The 22,883-nt window shown below is 39.3% G+C and overlaps 1 protein-coding gene across 1 annotated transcript in view; it reads left to right on the top strand.

The window, feature by feature from the left end:
- Positions 1–22,883, top strand: part of GABRB1 (gamma-aminobutyric acid type A receptor subunit beta1) — a gene marked incomplete at both ends in the record, with an annotated part of 119,094 nt that overhangs the window by 47,756 nt on the left and 48,455 nt on the right. The window contains one exon of the mRNA XM_080344127.1: positions 18,707–18,927. Coding sequence (XP_080200253.1) covers positions 18,707–18,927 — 221 coding nt within the window. The remainder of the gene's footprint in view (positions 1–18,706; positions 18,928–22,883) is intronic.

Raw genomic sequence — 22,883 nt, 5'->3', positions numbered from 1 at the left:
CACTTCTGCATAAGGGTGGCACATCACATTGTTAAATATTCAGATTTTTTTTTTCTTCATCTCATTCCCCAACAAGGTCTCACAAGATAAATCCTTGTCAGTCTCCTAGTCTATGACTTCTCAGTTTTGAACATAATCCCACTTGTACTACCCCAGAATGCAGGATGCTCACTGTGCTGTTCTGATACTCGATGATATTGACTGGCTCCTTATTATAATATCAGCTGCAAATTTCATTGACATACTTTGATTTCTTTTGTGCCAGAGACAGAACATAAGAAATAAGAATTAGTCCCAAATTTGATTTTTGAGCATTTCTACTTGTAATCTCCCCTGGCATGTTTTTTTTATGTTCAGCACACTCTACTGGCACATCATCTTTTGCCCAGTATCTTAACCATTCTACTGTTCTTTCACTAATTGCCATATTTTCCAACTTAAGTTGCATGAAGATGCTTTACTGAACATCAGATAGTGGAGATTCACCACAGTTATCTAGGAAACCAGTTATCAGAGGGGAAAAAATAAAACACACACACACTTAATTACATTATCTACATTTGCTGAGCACATTTCATTTTATTCCATCCCATCACCAGCTGTCTCTACTTTCATCCCTTGTGGCATAAAAAACAAACAAAAAAATAACAAAAAACCACAAACAAACAAAAAAACCACACCAAAAAACCCCCCCACAAACACCAAGCAATTAACATAATTCTCAAAGTTTCTCTGAGCAAAACAAAACAAAAAAACTCCAGGCAAAAGAGTTAGAAATTACCCATCTTATGCCTCAGATACAAATGAAGCTTAATTTGGAACAATCCATCTTTCAAAACATCCTCAATCTGAAAGTCAAGTGACAGCAGCAGCAGCTGCCTACTAACTCATACACATAAAAAAGAAAATCCCATGGTAAATATATCCTAACTGCCTGAGATACAGTTTACTTAGTTATAAAGCCTTGCTGTCTGGAGAAAATTCTACAACTGATATTACATTTATTTAATAGATTCATGACAAAAAATCTGCCACCAATTATGATGAGTCACTAAATGGAAAAAGATTACTTATATTAAAACATTATATATTTTTCGATTGCCTGAAAGACTCGAAACAATAATAGTAAAAAGAAAAAAAAAAAAGAAAAGGAAAAGTGTGCTGTGCCATTGACAACTACTGTAGAAAAATGTTTAAGCAAATCTCATAACATATGCTTAAAGATTGTAATTAGTTCAACACTTCATTAAGAAAAGGTATCTAGAGAACAGATATTACAGGATAATGAACACTTCAACATTAGCAAGTAGTGCCATTCTAAGAGCAAAATAAAAACCTCACATTATCACATTTTATTACATAGAGTCACTTGATCTGCACTCATTACTGTCCTCATCTTTAAAATCCAGTTATTTAGGAGCTCTGAGCCTTCTTTTCCTGTCCACTAAGCTTGAAGACAACCCTGTACAATTGTTTATTGACTTGAAGAACAGAATAGTCCAGACTAGACACTCCCCATCCAGATTCACTGCCATGGCTACACCTTGCCATGAGATACTTGACAGTGTAAAAGCATTATTTGTTTAGATGATACCATGAGGCTTGGCCCTGAGCAGAGTCCCCAGTACTGCTCTGACAGCGCTCAGGCACCCCCCTTCCTCTGAGCAGCTTCATTTTCAGCGAGAACGCTGGGCGCTTGAAATCAAGTACAAGTTTACATGAATTACCAGTCATGGCAGCACCAGTATAAAAACGTCGTTTCCAGCCCTACAGGGGTTTGGCAGAAATAAACAATTGAAGATCAAGCACAAATCTGTGTGCCGATTTCAGTTCCATAAGAAACTTAAGCCCACGTGTCACTTTGCACGCACAAGCCACCCTGTTGAAGTCAATTTGCACACTTGATGTTATGCAATGGTTGAGCATCTCAGCAAATCCATGTGATTCTGGTCTTGAGTCACTAATTTGTCTTATGGGTGGATACCTGTCCACTGTAGAGAACTGTGGTAGGTCAATGATTTTTCTGCCATCTGTAAGCAATTTGACTGAAATTAGTTACTAATTGGGGTGAGAGACCTCAACAAAGAAAATAACAACCAGCTGGGCCATAAAGTCATCTGCTGTAGTTTCAGAAACTCTGGTGCTTCATAATGTTCATAGACCTCATGATGCCTAAAAATGGCCCACAGTGTTGTCTTGGTAATATTTGCAGCTGGGAAGGAATCAAGTTTCAATAATTTTTTTGGCTGACAGTGTTGACACAGACTGCTAAATAGGTGGTGATTAAATCTTAAGATTTCTGGCTTGAAAAACCCAACACTGCTTCAAGCTGTGTTTTAAACTACTGTGTATTCTTTCACTTCTTATGTAAGCAATCCACTTACAATAGCAGACCACTGTCTTGCAAGCAAAGCATTGCAATGGAATTATCTGAAACTGTCAGTCCATTTTAACACTTGCAAACATGATCCCAAACGTCTGGGGGTGTCTCAAATACATACATATATTTTGCTACAAGCAGTAAGACTTCAAGTTTGGACTCATTGCAAGAACTGAGTGCTGTAACCATAGTGATTTCCATTCAGTTGCTAGACTTTGACTTGGCATGAAATGGAGAACAAAAAGGTTTGGGGAGAGTTCAAACAGTTCATCCTATATTGAACTGACACCTACTGCAGAACCTATGTTGATGCTGCAGAAAATAAATACATTTATGACAAGCAAAATTTGCATACAGAATTTGAAGATGTAATACAGTTAAAAACTGACTAAAAAGAGGATTAAAGAACTGGAATTGTTTCTGTAAATGCAAAAAAAAAAAAGGGGGAGAAATAAAAGCACTATTCCCACAGAACACTTATCTTCCACCCAACGGATACCCTGTCACAGAAAAGCTTTTCCCAAACATCCAGATATAGGAGAGGGTATATGATAAAAACATATCACATTTGGGGGGTGCAGGGACTAAGCTTTCTTAGCTGCCCCCTGAGATGAGACATAAGTCAAAAAAGTATTATCCATGTCACAAAACTTGGCATGTACTGCTGCAGCAGGCGATGTACAATACTTCACTAAGCCTACTGAATTTCATTTTGCTACAGCCAAAACTAAGCTATTCTCCCATCCTGCCCCCTATGCATTCTCAGTAAGATTACATTTGCTGAATTAACTATATTCACTTTTCTTGCAGAAGCTACAGAGCCCTCTCTCACCTACAGCTATTTCATTGCTTGATGCACAGACATTTTTTTGCCTGTTTTATCATGTCTGTAAACCAGAGAGACCCAAGAGCTGACACTCATCTGGCTGCCTTAGAACAACAGGACTGTCATACTGCCTAGGACTTGAGGTACATTTAGAGTCCTGTCTCCAGTGATGGCCAACATCAAATATAATTATACATTAAAAGATACAAGAATCCTCCAGCACACAGAAGTGGAATAATCTCCCCACAGCATTATTTTCATTCTGACCCGCAACAGAGAAATCATTTTACCCTGAATCGCGCTTATTTATATTTCTCCCAAGATGTATTTACAATACATTTTCCTGAGCCTGTTTTAACGAGTGCAAATCAGGTGTCAGATTCACTTCTGTCATTAAAAACAACAAATTGAAAAGCATACCAGGAAAGTAATCAATTTCACTCAAATTATGGGAAATTGCAGAGAAGATCTCTCCTTAATAAAACTGGTGAGTGCTGGAGTCAGATCCACTTCTGGTCTTGTGCTCTGGGGTACAGAGTGGGTGGGAAAGGAGGCGGAACTGTCCATTTCTGATGATCTGCTAACACAAATTGTTCAAGCAAGCTGTTCAAGTCCCAGAGTCACTATTGAATTTTCTATCCTGCTCTGAAGAATACAGACTACTGCACTTGGCAAGTTTGCTGTAGGGTGTGTCAAAAGCCAATCTCGTGAAAAAAAAATGAAACACAAGGGTGAGAGTTAGCAAAGAGAGGCAGAGATATCCCTAGTTGTTTCCTAAACACCAATCTCCACTCCATTCATTAGCTTTATGATTATTGTTTGTGAAGAATCAATCTCCAGGGAACAGATGTTCATATTATCCTGAGATACCTAGAGATGTTGTAACCAGCTGAAAGCAAGCAGGATGATAAATTATTCGGTAGTTTGGTTAATTTAGCACTATGGTCTAATACAAAAGCCATTTCTGCTATAAATTAATGAAAAACTGAACATCCACTCAGATACAACAGACCCTTCTGGAAAGTGCTGTGACGAGTCAGGATGTTTATGTCTAAGCATTCAGTGCCTACTGAGGCAAACCCACTAGTTCTCTAACTGTTTCATCAAGCTTTATGCAATTGGGTAAGGCAAATAACAGGAGATACAAGGAAAAGGTTTATTCCACTAATTCCATACTTGACTACATTTACCTCATATAATCAGAAACATTAACTGAAGCCATTTGTCATATTGCTTCAAAAGTTTTGTTGTTGTGTGGCATAGTGCCACATCCTACTTTGTGTAGGAGGATCACTTACCTGATCACTTGTAAGGGCCTTATCTCTGATTAGAAGTCACAAGGCAGAGCCATTTTGTCATACCAAAGAATAGTGAGACTCACCACCATTACCACAAGGAAGAAATACCTCCTCGTCATGTCTGTTGTTGCTCATTTTATGAACAATGGCAGGACTTAAGTCACTTCTGCCATACACCAAAACTGCCAAATAGTTGGTCTCCTGTCCCAGTTGAGTTTCTTCCTCTCACCCCCCTCCTTGCCATGACCATCTTTGTAGATAGCAGGAGAGGAGCTGCATCTGTCCTTGCTCCACTGTTATTCATTTCCATTCATGTCCACAAAAACCTCATTTATTGACGTTATCTTCAGAAAAGCCAAGCCTTCTGGACTGCTACACTTCATATGCCTTTGACACCAGTGCCTTTGACTTGCTCTATAATAAGTTAAGCCAATCCTGCAAAAAGCTGTAGTTGGGAAAATATCACATTTAACTTTAAACAGTGGTGGCACAGACCTAGGATTCACATAGTTTGCCCAGCTGCGTGTAGAAATTTTCTGGCTGAATACAAGTGGATTTTAGTGGAAAATTAGTCTTTCTACTTAGTAGAAGCATTAAGGAAAAGAAACAAAAAAGCAGACTTTTTGTAGAAAAAGGAATATATGCATAAGCACAATTTGAAATGCTTATTTCATTCCTGCAAACACACTGAATTTCCATTCCTCTATGGGATGGAAATTGTCTAAATTTGCAAAGCAGTGAAAACCTACCAGTAACAAGCAGCTATTTGCTTGTTTTTAAATGAAAAAAAAAAAAAACATGAGGACTTATAGTTGACATAGTTAAGGCACTGCAATGACTCCAGAAATTAAAGCCCCAGAAGCATAAACATTGCCTGGCCAACAACCTGTGGATTTAGGATCCCTCAGCCCTCAATAGCTCCTCTGACCTATATCACGTCTAGCACAATAAATTAAGGACACATCAAATCTATACTTTCTGTGTCAGTGATCATTACATACAGGTCCCTATGAGATGTTTTAACTTCCCTCTTCATACTGTGACACAGCTGTCCCTAAAAATCACTAAGAACACCCACCATGCAGGACAAGCTTTGCAGCAGTGCCTCAACATTCAGTAATAGGCTCCAGCATGAAAGGAAAAGATGAACTGTCAGCCTAGTTTTCCTTACTTGGCAAGTGGTTTGGATGCCAAAATTGTTTGTCATTGTTGTTGTTTTTCTTTCCCCTGCTAATAAAGAACAGCAAACAAAGGCAAGATAATACTGAAATAGCTGACTGGCTTCTGAGCTCCTATGTTATTTTAATGCTGTGGAAGCACTGCAAAACTTATATAGCCAATGTAAGACAGCAGGTGGGCCACCAGGTGCCAACCCACAGACCTTGGGTGCCACAGTCATTCGACTAGTGTCAGTGCAGCCCCAGCAACAGATCTGAGCTTCTTCTGTCACTCTGACCTGAAGCTGTCAACAGCTTTACACATCTGATAAACCCAGCCTCTGCTGGAGCTCCATGCATGGCACCACAATGCTAACTCATCCTGGTTCTTCCTGGCCTCCTCTGCCTAGCAAATGTGAAAAATGCAAAGGCATTGCCTTCACTTGAGAGCAGTGGTAGGTGTGCTCTATGATCTTTCACAAGTGCCTGAGTTTTTTCTTGCCTCATTTTTGAGGTGGTATAATCCCACCCCAGAACTGTAGTTTCACAGCTGCTCTGACCTGCCCCGAAAAGGAGCTGATGCTCTGCCTTCCCCCTCAGCTCCTCCCCCAGCACTAGTGCTTAGGTGGTCATGATGGGGACAGGATCAGAGAATTTATCTACGTAAAAAAACACCACACCAGAATAGTAACGACAAAGTTCGTTTCTAAACTGGATTGATTCCTTGTGCTCCCTAACCAGCTATTCAAATGTGTGCTGACCCACAAGAACAGATGGGAATAGCAGTTTTCTTGGGCTTCAGTGAGGTGAAACCCTTCTGAAACTTTGACAGGTTTTATTGCTGTGAGCATTAAAGAAAACTGATTATTGGTTTTGCTTTATTTATAATGTAATTTACAAGAACACACTTTCCTAAAATTTTAGTATATTGGCTCTAATCCCAGCATTCTGCACTAATCTACTCAGTTCTCCAAATAATTACTATTCCTGTGTTCTCCCTTGTTACTTATTTTGCAGGAAAGAGAGACTGCACTTCAATATCCCATTCAGTGCTCAGGAGTATTATCCACATGCCTTCAAGCTGACTGATGAGTTATTATTTGCTCCTGCTTGTTTTTCTCCCTCCTGTAACGCCTACGCATAATATAAAATGTTTTGAAATGTGGATTCCCATGAAACTGGCAATGGCACTGGATTTGTAGGGTTTTAATCAGATTAATCATATTAAATTGGCCAACCCGGTTATCCAATTGGTTGTGCTATTAGTAAGATAAAAATAAAACAAGGTCCTTTATTATCAACGCTCTAAAAATACCCTGGATTCTGAGGATTTAGTGTCAATACACACATCTAAAGGTAAACTGATTCTCCGCAAAATCCAAATGCAAGTTTTCCACAAAAAATCTACATCAGTGTTGTAAACTCATCAATGATGATGTTAGATGGTAGTGTTAGCAGCTTAATATTTAAATTATGCAGCTCATGAGAAATCACATGGGAAGCATGTCCTCAAGCTGCCTTTTGTAGAAACGTCCCAGATGTAAAGCAAGTATTTGCAGCACACTTGGTTTGCAGTGACCAGGGGATGACAGAGATCAGGATCTGGAGGCTAAGACAGGATTTTCTTGTTGAACTAAAACACTGGATTTGATAAATGAAAACAACAGCAATGACAAAACACACTGCATAAAACAACTGCCACCAAAAAAACCCCACACAAGCCAAAAGACAAACCAGAACATAAATTTAAAAATAATTTTTAAAAAAAAAACACACACACACAAAAACACTACCAACCACAACATTAAGGTATATACAAGTCTAAAGATCTAGCAGCTAAACAATTACTGTTTCTTTTCCAGGTAGAGCCACTGACTCACTACACATTACTTTGACCTCCATTTGCTTCTCCTGAAACTAAATAAAATTGATACAGTAGAATGACAACTGAGAATCAGGCAGGAAGAATCAAATCAATTTCAATCACCAGGCCCACAGAAATAGGAATAACTCCTAACTAATCTGCATAGAAGTAAATTGGTAAAAAAATATTTTTATATATATGTTAAAAAAAAAAAAAAACAACAAACACACAAAAACAAACAACAGTAGCTGGTGTTACAAAGATAGCCCAACCTTGTATTAAGATACATTTAACTTCTCTCCTACATTGTTACGCATCTTCTGGATCCAAGGAGTCTGGCCATAGTTTGCTGTCTTCACTACTGATTTCTAACTCACAAGCTTTGCTTAACATAAGGCCTCACAACACAGAATTAAGGATTGTGGGGGTTTTCCTTTTATTGTATGTGCTCATCTAGCTTGTCCTATGACTCCAGTTCGTTTTTTACATTGGTGACGTGATTGTGCTTGTGTTCTTTTCAACTTTCTATCCAGTCCTTATAAAATTTCTGGTGTTGTTATTGGTTACACAATATTGTTCAAGACAAAATTCAGCACACCTCTTCCATCTGCTCCTAAGCTAGCTGTCAGTTCAGCTTCACCTGCAACACTGTGCACTGGCACCATGAGGAATTATTCTGAGCTCTTAGCACTGTGCCATCCTCCTTAGACATTTGGTGCACTTCATAATGGTCTCGTAGTTCATCCCTGCTGAGCTAGCAGGAAATTACAAAGATAAAAGTGCTTCAGAAACAACTGTTAGAAAAAAAGGCTGCTTTCCAATTACCTTGCTTATAGGTAGCAAGGGAAGTGCAGTTTAATTAATTCACCACTTTTCCACAAGGTTTCGCCTTTACAGGAACTTCAAAGTGCTATACCCTTCCATCATATCTTTTTCTTGATTTGCATTACTCTTCACATCAGGTTTCATGTTGTAGACCCTCAGAGCTGACCTATGCCCACCTCATTAGGATTCAGTCCTCCAGTCAGTAAGGAACCATCTTCACATGGTCCACACAAGAGCCTGGGAAGTACAGGTTCCTCTCAAATGCCCAGTCCCACTCTTGTGTATTAGTGCTTTCAGTCTAAGCTAGCTGAAACATTTTGGAACATAAGTTAAAGCTTGAAAGATCCTTCCCTTGGAGTGCTTGCTGCACCCACTTTGTGAAGGGGATGAAGACAGCACTACTTCGGAACAATGTCACAGTCCTCAAATGCCATCCCACCGTTCGCTTTCATACTTGCATGTGCAAAACCTTGTCTGTACATAACTCACAGGAGAATACTAGAACATCTTCGACTTCAGCACAAAGCAGCATGTAATACCTAGAACACCTTTGCACAGTAGTTGGCAGTACTTGAACCTGAACACTAAATGGAGTGCTCAGGTACAGACAGGTATAGACCATCTGAACAAGTTTGGTTTGGTTGGCTTTTTTGGCAAAACCTTCATTTCAGGCATTTCTCTCTGTGAGACAGCTAACAGAAAACATGTTTGTCTCTTATTGCTGTCTACATGTGCTCTTAGAAGATTTATCTGGACATGGATTAACATATGTTGGTCTGTGGGTTACTTGCCAGTAAGAAGCTTTTCTGTTCTTTTGTTTTCCCTTCAACTGTTCTTTATTCAACCACAGGTGCTCCCACCAGAGCCAAAATATAAAGATCACTTATTTGCTGCCTGTAAAGTATATGCACATGTTGAAGAGAGTTACTATATATGCCAATAAACTTGTATTTATTTACTCCAGCATTCATTACAATGCCATCTTACTTAAGCACATATTTTTCCTGTTCTCCTCCCCTCAAGCATCTTTATGGCAAATATTACTCTCTATAAAGAAAAGATTACCAGCTTCAAAAGCAAAATAGAATAGCATGGTAATAGCTATCACTACTTGTTTCCTTCAGGTACAAAATGCAGTTCATTGCTCTTTCAGGGAATATGAATCACATCATGGACGTGTTACGATTCTTATGTTGACAATTGGCATATCCACTTAAGACAGATGTAGTATTAATTTGTGTTGTGAGGAACTTTACACGGGTGTATCTCATTGCTATCCCAGATGGTGGGTTACATGGCTAGAAGTTTGAAGTACAGCTAGGAATGCTATGATGGTTTTAAAGCTTTCTTAGAACTTCCAGCATGCAATGAGGACAACAGCAGCATATCAGCAAGCCTGCCTTACCTGCTACCTTACTCTCCTGCTAAGTTTAGCCAAGTCTCCTCCTAAACAAAGCAATCTATATAAATATTTAGTAACATCTCTTTTCTTCCTATATAGAGAACAAGTGGCATGTTCAGGACTCCCAGATTAGCAAAGCTCAAATAAGAGAAAAAAAGCAGAGGGCAACACAAGGTAACAGTCCAAAGTACAGAAGTCCTTACTCTTCTCCCCAAGAGGCAAAGTAGAACACACAAAAACAGATTGAGATTTTACTTTTCTCTATGTTAAATAATGCTAAGACAACCAAACACAACTATCAGCACAAGCCTTTTAAATCCCAAAAGCAGTAATAGTATTAGTATTAGCTTATTATTATTACTAAAACATTGCACAAAATGCAACAAAGGACATAGCCTGCTATTGTAACTGAGAAAGGTTTTGCCTTTTCGTTTGCTTTTTTGGTAATGATTGAAGACATTGGATATAATCCTAATCCCATTACAGTTAAGGGGACTTCTGCCTGGACTGTAAAGAGTAATATTGGATCCCAATACAGTAATGATGAGTGCCTTCATTTCCAACATGCTACTCTTATAATGAGTTAGATCTTGTTCCTGGCTGTGCTTTGAGCAATAAAGAGCATCATCATTACAGCTATGCGGACTCTTGCCAGATCTCTGCTTCTTTCTGTGAGACACAACTGTGATGCCACATACTTAATTTAATTGTGAAGGTATAAATGCCAGCAAGCTTTATGAAACATTTCTCTAGAGAACTGTCAGCACATTTGAAAAACAAGGCACTTCACTAGCAACTAGAGCTACCAACTGGATCAAAGAAAATAACAATACATTGGACAACTTTTTCTCCTGCAGAAATCTCACATCTACAAATGACTTGCAATTTTCTGACATAAAATGTGATTTCAGCACAACTGAAGCTTGCTGTGGGAAAAGTCCTATCCCATAAACAAAAACCAAAACAAACGGAAAAAACCACGCACACAAACAAAACAAACCACCCACAAACAAACAAAAAACCACCACAACCAAAACACACACCAAAAAAACCACCCACTTCTCTCCAAAAAAATAGAAGGCTTTTATTTCATTATCCTGGAGTCAATGGAGCTTCTTATCTTGTTTCCCCTCACAGAAGTGTAGTTCACAAGAACCACAGCTTCCTGTGAACTAGGCTAGTACACTGAATAATTTGAGTACATACTCCTTCCACTGCTTGGGACAGAAGAGAAGGAAACTGGATAACATATACTGCATCAGCCTTCACTGAAAGCAGAACCAAAAGGAACACTAAACTATGTCCTTAGAAAAGAAGGCAAATACAATCGATGGACTATCGTGCACATCCTTAACACTCCGGCTTCTTTGCCTGGCAGGATGACTGTAGACTTAAAGAGATGTAGCTGCCTTGACATTTTTAGAGAAGAGCATGAGTAGAACCAGTATTTTCTTCCTCCATAGTTTCAGTTTAAATGTTTTCCCCCATTACTGAGCAGCATCTGGAATTGAACACCAAGTATTTATGGGAAATTGTACACTATTTAAAAAAAAAAAAAAAAAAAAAACACAAAACAGGAAAAAAAAAAAGGAAAAAAAAACCCACCAAAAAAATGACAACAACAACCCACTAAACAAAAACCCCTCAAAAAACACTCCCAGAAAACCAACCCCACAGCCAAAAAACTACATCACCATTTGCATTCCCTTAAAATAGCTCTTTTGCAGGTGTGTGTACAAATATTCCCCAGGAATTCTAAGATAGGGCAGCTAACTGTTGCTAAACAAATGTTCATGGCTTCCTCTGATGCATTAGCATGCTTACATATATGAATGAGTATGCTTTTTTCCCAATTGGCAAATTCAGCACTTATAATTGTCTCAAAATTCTGCCCTTCCCATTCTTGTTAATAGCAGATAAACATGGAAAAATAATTTATCCCAATTAATACAAGCTTGCAGTCACAACAGGATTTACATATATTGCTGTTCTACATTTATGGCATCATTGCAGTCAATATTAGTATTCTGATCATCATTCCATATTTAATTTTAAATTGCAATTTCAGTTATGTTTGTCTTGATTAAGTTGTACTATATTTGAATTGTATTGCATCTCATTTTCTGTGATGCTGCCAGATATTTAATTGTAGCATGGTTCCTGTGGTTATCATTTAAATTTAAGACTGTTTGGGTGTACAGTATGCATCCCACAACTATCAGTATACACCATTATCTGTTAAAAGTATGGCATTGATATGTTTCATATATTCTTTTGCTGCGCAGTGCCTTCACATACAAACTCATGTAGAGATCTAACATTTGGTAGTGAATTAACCTAGAACAGCTAATTGTTAAAAAAATATTCTTACATTTACTAACTTGCTAAGAAATGCATCCGTACTGTTAATTCTATCTGGTAAGACTTTTGGAGTGTGTTTCGATATTCAGTTATTACTTGAATGTATCACAATGTGCTAAGCTTTTTTTCAATACATGAAACAATAACAGAACTTAGATTGACGCCACCGTGGAAAGAGGGAAGATGTAAAAGGTCTTTTAGATCAAAGCTGAACAGTGCAAGAGATTTCCCTTGAAACATGCACGTCTGGAATTTGTAAAAGACAATGCAACCGCCTGTACAACAGCAGACATATAAACTTATCTTTTTTTCCCCAGAGTCCATAATTCAACTGATACCCGTGGTGAAGTACCAGTTCTGTCTCTCCCAGAAAGTTAGATTGTGATATAATAACAATGTGTTCCACGTTATATTCTGCTGTGCTGAAGTGGCAAACCATACAGTGGAAATTACCAGCAAATCTAAAGTATTTAGTTATTTTAATGCATCTCTACTGGTTTCAGAGATCTACAGAGGTTTATCAGGAAAGAAAAATTCCATTATTACCCTTACATCATCTATATATATTGCACCAAAAAAAAAAAAATTAAGGAACAAAAGAAGTTGAAATAAAACATAGGGTTAGTATTGTGGTGGGAACTCACCAGTCCGTTACTTATTGGTACTATAAACTATTCTCCCAGCTTCAACTACAATATGCATCAGAGGTCTATTAATTTTCTTTACTATAAGAAATTTATATTACCTAAATGAACTGTGAAGCTTGGTACCAATATTTATTTATGACACTGCTTAAACTCAGATTAAGAAATAATTTGTCATTTTGAGTAAAATAGGCTAGTTTCTCTTACATTTTCACAGAATCTCTCTTACCTAAGACTAGCATCTAAGTACTTGTCTTCGCAACCTAAGGCACCTTATTAAAATATTATTTGATACACAATCAGCTTATATGTTATAGTATATATCTAAAAACGCTTAAGTACACATTTCGAGTTTGATGCAAAGAAATAAGAAATTTGCATAATTACTAAGAAATTGAAAAAAAATCTCCTTCTGACAACTCAGAATTCATCACAAAAAAATAATCAGTACACATCAAAACAATTTTATCATCAAAGCTCAGACATTTACCATTAGCAAGGTTGACTATGCCCTGGAAAAGCAGGGAGACACTTACAGAAAGCATAGAGAGCTCAATTAAATCTACTGAAATACAATGATTTTTCAACAGTATTACAGCTTTTTCTTTTATTATAGAAAGAACAGGTAGGCAAAACATTGTGTGCTTCTAAAAAAAGTGAAATATTTCTTGAAACAAATAATTTGAAAGAACAGTTATCTGCAGAAACAGATTATCTTTTTTAAATTTTACATTGGGCCTTGCTTTTTTAACTCAGAAATTCTTAAATGCAAAAGTTAAACACAGACTGATTTATTTTCATATCTAGACTGATGCTTGAGATCTTGGGAAGCTCTTATAAAAAGTTTAAAATAATCTGCAGCCAATTACCATTGTAGATATGAAAGATTCAGAAATTATTCTTACACTCTAGAGCTTGAAACCACAAAATCCCCAGCAAATACTACAGGGTAGAAGGCCAGTATTCATTAAATTCTCACTTCACTCACACCACTGTAAAATATTAAAAAAACAAAACCAAAACCCTCTGAGATGTGGCTAGCTACATGGTTTGCCAGCATTTCATTCTTCACTGATGAAATATGAGAAAGGTAAGGATGTATTCCATTAAAAAAAACGGAAAATACATAACTATGTAATTTGGGTTATTATGACTCAGATATTATTTGCTTTTCATTAAAATAACTTTTAACTATGCTTTTTAAAATAAGAACTTAGAGCAATATGGACTTTCAAAACACAAGATACAACTCTTCATTTTTCTCATTAAAATATTGAATGAATAGCACCCCCACTTTCTGGGGTATAAAAAACCAAAACAAAACAGAACAAAACAAAACAAAAAACAAAAATAAACAAACAAAAACACACACACAAAGGTAAAGGGGCCCAAGACAGTTGGTTAGTGTTCAAGGACTGCTTCTACCAGGCTCAAGATCAGAGCATCCCGACATGTAGGAAGTCAAGGAAGGGAGCCAGGAGACCTGCACAGTTAAACAGGGAACTGCTGGGTAAGCTCAAGTGGAAGAGGAGAGTTTATAGATCATGGAAGGAGGGGTTGGCCACTTGAGAAGAATCTAAGGCTGTTGTCAGAGGGTGTAGGAAGGCAACTAGGAAAGCTAAGGCCTCCTTAGAATTAAACCTGGCAAGAGGGGTCAAGTACAACAGAAAGAGCTTTTTCAGATACATGGCAGATAAAACTAACACGAGAGGCAATGTAGGCCCACTGATGAACGAAGTGGGTGGCCTGGTAACAGAAGACACAGAGAAGGCAGAGTTACTGAACGCCTTCTTTGTCTCTGTCTACTCTACCGGAGGCTGTCCTGGGGAGCCCCGTACCCCTGAGACCCCAGAGGAAGGCAGGACAATGAAGGAGTTTGCCTCAGTTGATGAGGACTGGGTTAGGGAGCAGTTATGCAATCTGGACATCCATAAATCCATGGGTCTGGATGGGATGCACCTGCAGGTGCTGAGGGAGCTGGCTGAGGTCATTGCTGGACTTCTCTCCATCATCTTTGCCAAGTCTTGGGAAATGGGAGAGGTGCCTGAGGACTGGAGTAAAGCAAATGTTACTCCAGTCTTCAAAAAGGGCAAGAAGGAGGACCTGGGTAACTATAGACTGGTCAGCCTCACCTCCATTCCTGGGAAACTGATGGAAGGACTTATCCTTGGTGCCATCTCAAGGCATATCAGGGATAAGAGGGTCATTAGGGGCAGTCAGCATGGCTTCACCAAAGGGAAGTCGTGCTTGACCAACCTCATTGACTTTTATGAGGACATAAGATGGATGGATGATGGCAGAGCGGTGGGCGTGGTGTACCTTGACTTGAGTAAGACATTTGACACAGTCTCCCACAGCATCCTCACAGCTAAATTGAGGGAGTGCGGTCTGGACGATCAGGCAGTGAGGTGGACTGCAAACTGGCTGAAGGAAAGAGGCCAGAGAGTTGTGGTCAATGGGGTGGAGTCCAGTTGGAGGCCTGTATCTAGTGGAGTGCCTCAAGGGTCAGTACTGGGGCCTATATTATTCAATATATTCATCAATGATTTGGATGAGGGAATAGAGTGTACTATCAGCAAGTTTGCTGATGACACCAAGCTGGGAGGAGTGGCTGACATGCCACAAGGCTGTGCTGCCATCCAGCGAGACTTGGACAGGCTGGAGAGTTGGGCAGGGAAAAATTTAATGAAATATAACAAGGGAAAGTGTAGAGTCCTGCATCTGGGCAGGAACAACCCCAGGTTCCAGTATAAGTTGGGGAATGACCTATTAGAGAGCAGTGTAGGGGAAAGGGACCTGGGGGTCCTGGTGGACAACAGGATGACCATGAGCCAGCACTGTGCCCTTGTGGCCAGGAAGGCCATTGGCATTCTGGAGTGTATTAGAAGGGGGGTGGTTAGTAGGTCGAGAGAGGTTCTCCTTCCCCTCTACTCTGCCCTGGTGAGACCACATCTGGAATATTGTGTCCAGTTCTGGGCCCCTCATTTCAAGAAGGACAGGGAACTGCTGGAGAGAGTCCAGCACAGGGCAACAAAGATGATTAAGGCAGTGGAGCATCTCCCTTATGAGGAAAGGCTGAGGGAGCTGGGTCTCTTTAGCTTGGGGAGGAGGAGACTGAGGGGTGACCTCATTAATGTTTACAGATATATAAAGGGTGAGTGTCGGGAGGATGGAGCCAGGCTCTTCTCGGTGACAACCAATGGTAAGACAAGGGGTAATGGGTACAAACTCGAACACAAAAGGTTCCACTTAAATTTGAGAAGAAACTTCTTCTCTGTGGGGGTGACAGAGCACTGGAACAGGCTGCCCAGGGAGGTTGTGGAGTCTCCTACTCTGGAGACATTCAAAACCTGCCTGGATGCCTTCCTGTGTAGCCTCACCTAGGTGTTCCTGCTCTAGCAGGAGGATTGGACTAGATGATATTTTGAGGTCCCTTCCAATCCCTAACATTCTGCGATTCTATGAAAACCAAAAAAAACAAATAAACAGAAAAAAACACACACACAACGACCACACACACAGAGATAATTCTTTCTGAGTTAAGAAACACCAAGATTCCTTTATGATGGAGCTCAGATTTTTTTCTCCGCATTAACACTCGTTGCCTTACCATGTACTTCTACAGAGTATAGCACAATTGCAAGATTGCTTTCTCTACTCTAGTGTTACCAACAGCAGTATTCTGTATATAGTACAGCTGGATGAAACAAAATTTCTAAAGCGGACTATGGTGCTAAAATTAGCAACTTATTTTCTTCTAGTACCCATAGCCAAGAGACAGATTTTTTTTTTTCTTTTCCACCTGGTCACATCCTTTAAGATCTCTTGTAGCTTATCTTGGCTATTTTTCTCTCATGCTTGAGCTTTGAGAACCATCACATTGGCACAACTCTCAATTGTTATCTTTTTTCCAGTGCAGCAATGTCAGTTCTACAAAAGCACCTTTAAGACCTAGTGAAAATATAAAGGAAAGCAGGAAGGATGAAAGATAATTATGTGTAATTGGAATTTCTCTTCCATCTGTGCTGCAGACTGCATAGGCTTTGCTGAATCAGGCAGAAGTTGTAGAGGATACCAAGTGAAACACTGAAGATTTCATTTCTGTCAGCCAGTTATGAAAGCTTTTCTACCTGAAGTTGCTTGAAATAGGACAGGCTAGAAAACAGATAGATCATATGAAAACTGCACCAGAATAGTGATTGGGTTTTTTTGTTTTTACTTTTTCTCATCCAGTTCCTATCTGGTCTGTGGGTCTGTATATGCATCAGAGGAAGAAAGGGCAGAGATTTAACTTCTTTCTAAGTGTCTGCTTCTAAGCCAACTCCAAACTGTGCATTCAAAAACTTGCCTCCTTGGGGTTCATGCTTCTCCATACTGCTATTTAAATTGTAAGTCACCTATTTAGCAGAGCACAGCATACACCTCACTGCATTACTGTAGCTCCAGTCTTGACCAGCGTGGTCTGAAAAGCAAAAGAATCTGTCCTGACCTCCTCCTAGTTACCTGGGCCAGGAAAAACAAACAAACAAAATTAAAAAGCAACTTACACCTTTGGCATATCACCTCTTGGCCCTGTTGTGGGCAATGTCGTCTTGCAGGTCTGGAAAAGGGTATATCTATGAAATCCTTGCAAATCAGTGCTCAGAATGGAGGTAATTGCCCTATTGTATTATGACCACTGATCACCAAGTCATGGCATTTTCTTCATACAAAACAAGTACTGCAGACCCAGGACAAGCAAAAACACTATTTTCATTAACTAATTTTACTGATAAATCTATAGTTTACAACTCTGCTAGATGCAACATTTCAGGCAGAAAGTCCTTTTGAAAGGTAACAAGTCTACTTTGATTTAATGGCAACAGTAGAGTCTTAAGAAGCCTCTGAAGATGAAGAGAGCAAGTCACATCAAACAGCTTTTATTTTCTATTTCTTAAAAAATTACAGTCCTGGCTAAGATTTGTGAGGATGACAGAGGTAAGGTTTTCCGTCACATAAAAGAAACTCTTACCCTAACCATTTTTTCAACAACTTCTATTATTTTGATGCCACTTCTACCACTAGGATATGTGACAAAGTGACCTGCTACGTGGAAAGGGGGGTGAAAAGGAGGTGAGAAAGAGAAAACTAATAGTCCACATACTGCTCTTCCAGTCATCTTTTAAGAACTCCATCAGCTATTATACAAAGTACAGGGGCTTTTCTGCTTTAAAAAACTGACTACCTTTAAAAATCACCAGATTCCCAGAAAGATGGACATGAGTGAGTATATCGGTCGAGAAGCCTTTTAGAAAAATTTCTTTTCAGATTAAGTGTAAGCTGAAGGACTGCATAAATGGTATTTCATCTAAGCCACAGCATGATTGTCAAGAGATGATGTTCATTTTCCGTGTGGTAATATTTGATTGCTAAGGACAGAAATCACTGCATTCCCCAGGCTGAGGCAAGATGTTCCCAGCTATCTAAGGCCATTACATCTGGCAGCTTCTGCAGATGCAGAATGGGAAGTTGTTCATTATATGTTCAAAGGTCGTATTTATGCTTTCTCAGGAGGTGTAGGGACTGCTGCCCTTTCTGGACTGTGGGGAGAATCTTTTAGGGCAAAGACAGGGAATATCAGAAGAGGGTCCTTGATGGTATGCAATGCTATTTGGCTGTGGTCAGCTAAACTCTGCTCTTTTTGTATTAAAAAAACCTATCAAAAAAAATATGCAAGTGTGGTCCATGGGCTGGAGACCCAAATGTACCATGTATTTTCTTTGATTCGAGAGGTTTTGAAAGCCTGTGGCCAGGGATGGTCACTGCCATTGGCGAGTTCAACATTAAGACGAATAGGCCAAGACTCATAATTGCAGTTAATAGCAGCAACATCTTAACAATCTTTAAACTTCCTATTGCTAAGTTAATTAGCATGGAAAACACAAAAAACCCTTCTTGTTTCTTCTCTAGGACTACACCCTGACCATGTACTTCCAGCAGTCCTGGAGGGATAAAAGGCTCTCTTATGCTGGAATACCTTTGAACCTAACTCTGGACAACAGAGTGGCTGACCAGCTCTGGGTGCCGGACACATATTTCCAAAATGACAAGAAGTCTTTTGTCCATGGAGTGACAGTGAAAAATCGAATGATTCGACTCCATCCAGATGGGACAGTCCTTTATGGCCTACGGTATGTTGGATTTTTTAATTGGATATGTGGCTGTTCAGACAGAATGTAAGTTGTGATTGGCAAGTGCAGGTTGTACTAATGCTGCTCTCCTCTGCTTTTTCCTGGTTTCGCAATGTAGCTTTATGAGTCAGCAAATACCCTATATCGAGACCACCACAATACATCCCAGAGTTTTCCTCAGGGCATCAAAACTTCCTTCAATAGCTATAGCGATAACTAGCAAAGCCTGATGTGCTCCTGTTTCTTTTGTCTCTTCTGTGCATATTAACACTACTAATGAGTTCTTTATTATGGTTCTCACCTGGTAATCATAGCTTAGACAAACACTTCTTTCCTTCTGAAATCTCTCCAGCAGTTTTTTAGAACAATGTTGAATATAAAATTGGGAGTCATCTGAGGAAATGTGATCTGCATTAGGTAGGGAATAAAAAAGGGACATTTGAAAATTTACATGAATTAAGGGTTATCTATACATCCAAGTACAGGTTTTCTTTAATCTGCTTCAATTTATCACTGCCTATTTACACCACAACTCCTCCTTCATACAGTGCAACCTGTGTTCACCCTGTAGATAAAAATTTATTCTAAAATCTGAACAGGCACATTCTAATGTTAAGTTACACAAATGAAAAAATAAAACTAAACCACATTACTTGTAATGTTGAGTTTAGTGCAGAGCCTGAGTAGGCTTTGGATTATTTTTAAAGTTAAGGTAGCTTTGCTCAGGGCGGGGAGGGGGAACCATGACCAAATTGCCTGCTTGAAACAACCTTTGTTTGCCCTTATCATTCAACAGTGAAAATAAAGCCTGGATAATGCAAACCTGAAAACATACTTCAGTTAATCAGAAAACAAATAAACAAACAAAAACCACGAAAAATGAACAAAACCAAAAACACAAAAAGCATAAAACCTAGCTAAAATACATCAAAATGATATCCAAGATAGGACCAAAAAAAAAAAGCCCAAACTGCTTCAGCAATTAGAAATTGAAGTAATATTTGGGGAAAGATGACTTAGAGCTTACTGAAAATAAGTTTGAAATGACCTCTTAGCCTACAAAAACATAGCCTTTTAAACTACTACACTACCCATGCACTCAGAAAAAGCCTTCCAACCCATCAATTCAAGCTTCGTAAGAAACCAAAAAAATCCTCTAAATATTATTATAGTGGTTCATCTTAAGTTTTCTTTTGAACTTGTCAGATTCACAGGCAGTGCATCAGTTGCCACTGAGGACTGCAGAGGAACTTTGCTACAGCCACATCTCTTCTACTACAGAAATACTACTACTTCACTTGTGAAAAACAAAACAAGGAACCCCTGGGGAAATAGCTGGTAGACTCCAGGTTGCAATTATCATCTGCTGAACAAAGTATTTGAAAAATACATCTTTTCCCGTTGCCTTCAGACTTCCTACAGTTCCTTTCGATCAAACTGACTCAGCTTAGCAAGGCAGTTATCATTAGAGGACTCTTTGGCCTAAAATCTTTTCAAAACTTTTTTCAAAACTTTCCAAGCTGACCCCCATGGCAGGGCACTTGGAACTAGATGACCTTGAAGGTCCCTTCCAACCCAAACCATTCTGTGATTCTAACAAAATTTATTTACATTCCAGGATTTGCACAGTAGCAAGAACACACATTAGAGCCAAGTAGTCTCTCACAAGCAGTTGTGTACCATATAAGCTATACCTAGACATGCATGACATGCACACACTTCCATTCACATGCCATACATCTGATATCAATAACTATCTTCTGCAGAGGTAGCAAAAGAACCTGTGGCACATTTGGTGAACCTGCTGCAAGTCCTGTCACATACTCCATCCACAAAGCACCAGCCTGCCCAAGAAGCTGTGACCATGCCCTCTCAGGGGTACTCAGGCAAGCCTCCAGTGCAACAGCAAAGTTGGTCACCTTCACATAACGAGGTTGCTAGTTCATGTGATGAGATAACCTTTCACATTGGTATAGTTAAGCAGCAGCTCTCCAGCTTAATACCCCATCCAATGCCTCACTGCTCATAGTAGGAAAAGCAAACGTAACAAAACCCCAAATAAACAGAAAAAACCCCACACTGATATAAAGGGCAACCTATATTCTACACACTTGCAGTCTAGTACTGGGTGAGCGCTGCCTTCTCCCTCACCCCTGTCTCACGCCATTAATGGACACTGACACAGGGGCAGCCTGGGGCTCTCCCTGGTTCCTGGGCTTCCCCACCTTCTTGCCCCAGAGAAGGCAGCAGGGGCTCAGGCTGCTGCAGGGCCAAGTGTTGCCAGATGTGCCCGTATCCACCAACAGTGCTGTCATCACCAAACATATACAGAAGAAGAAGGTCTTTTTCACAGCTCAAGCTGCTGTGCCATGTTTTCTCCAAGGACAAGGCAGCTGTTTAGACATATGTGGTGAGCAGACTTTGGTCTGACAGCTGCCAGTGAAAACACATGTAATGTACCTATTCCACAACAAACATCTGATCCAGAGCAAAGATAACAAATGAATAGAAGAATGAATTTAAGGGACACTGAAATAGGTTTCATACAACAGATGGCAAATACTGCACTGTTTGCATCTATTAGCATTCGGTTTTCTCGCGGTAATAAATATGCTTCTGTCAGCCTATATATTACAGCCTATATTATATTTAGATCATATAAAAAGCAATTTCTTCATATACCAGATGACACATATACCTTGTAAGAAATAAAACAGGAGAAAACACTGCAGAAAGTGTTCTTAGGCAAAATCCAGAAGGCCTGTTAGAAAACTGAGCTCAGCTCCAATCTTAGCCTCAGAGGTAGAGAAGAAACTTTGCAAAATATTAGCTTGCATTTAGCTTCTATGCAATAGAGTTCAAGACGACAATATCACTAAAACTCTCAGAGAGGAGCTGTGACCTGTGAGTTTCACTTTCATTACCAAAGATGGAGAATTGGCCTGGCATGACTTGAACAAGACAGACAACACTAATTACGCTGTAGGCCAGGGTCTGAGTTCCCAGCAAATTAGGTAGGGCCTTAATCCTTCTCTCGGTGATGATTTAAATGCTTACTTGCTTCCGTGTCTCTTATTCCCCATACAAATTTCTTATTCTCAGTCCAGAGTTAAATGTTTCTTTGCAGGCTCAGATATGAAATTTTACTGGCTTCTTTAAATGGGAATTGGAACTGTCACAAGAGCTCTAAATAACCTGCTTTGCTTGCATTCATGTACTTGGCAGTTTGGCGTTTATGCAATGTTCAGTCTCAATAGAGTTGAGGACAAATAAAATAAGGTTAATATTCTGTCTTTATAGATGAATAAACAAGGGAGATATGCACTGAATGCACTGGACTGGTTTTAGATCATATATCAAAGGATTATCACCCCAGTATGTCTCCATTATAGTATTATTGCTATGAAGAAACTAGCAGTCCCTTTAGCTATTTTTTCCAGTAACTTTCAGCTGCTGTATTCTCATACTTGAAAGAAAGATGTGTGCACATAAACTTGTACAGACACAGAATGCACATAAACCTTCTGCCCTCTAACACTGTGCATTGCTGTTGCATCTGTTATTTCAAATGCTGCTTGTATTAATTATTCACAGTAGTGAATAACGTGTAACACTACTAACCAAGTAACACTTTCAACCTATTGCCCAAGCAATTCAACACACATAAACATATTTAACTCCACATTAATTTTTCCACTGCATTCCATTTCATATATGCCAGGGAAGTTGAGTGTCACTGTTAAGTATTATGTACCTGAAGAGCGTGATTCTTCAGTTCCTATCAAGTACTCCCACCAGCAGCTATTATTATTTTCTGTGGTGTAGCCACCTGCTTCTTAAGAAAGAAAAAAATCCCTTTGAGTCAATGTGCAAACGTGCAGCACTGTGAGGCTTGTCTCTGAGGCAGCTCAAGCTGTGGCTAGTTCAAGGAGATGAGCAAACAGTGACCAGTACCT

Source organism: Nesoenas mayeri (genome assembly GCF_963082525.1).
Source record: "Nesoenas mayeri genome assembly, chromosome: 4".
NCBI lineage: Eukaryota > Metazoa > Chordata > Aves > Columbiformes > Columbidae > Nesoenas > Nesoenas mayeri.
The sequence above is the reverse complement of the archived record's forward strand: the minus strand, read 5'-3'. Positions and strand labels throughout refer to the sequence as shown.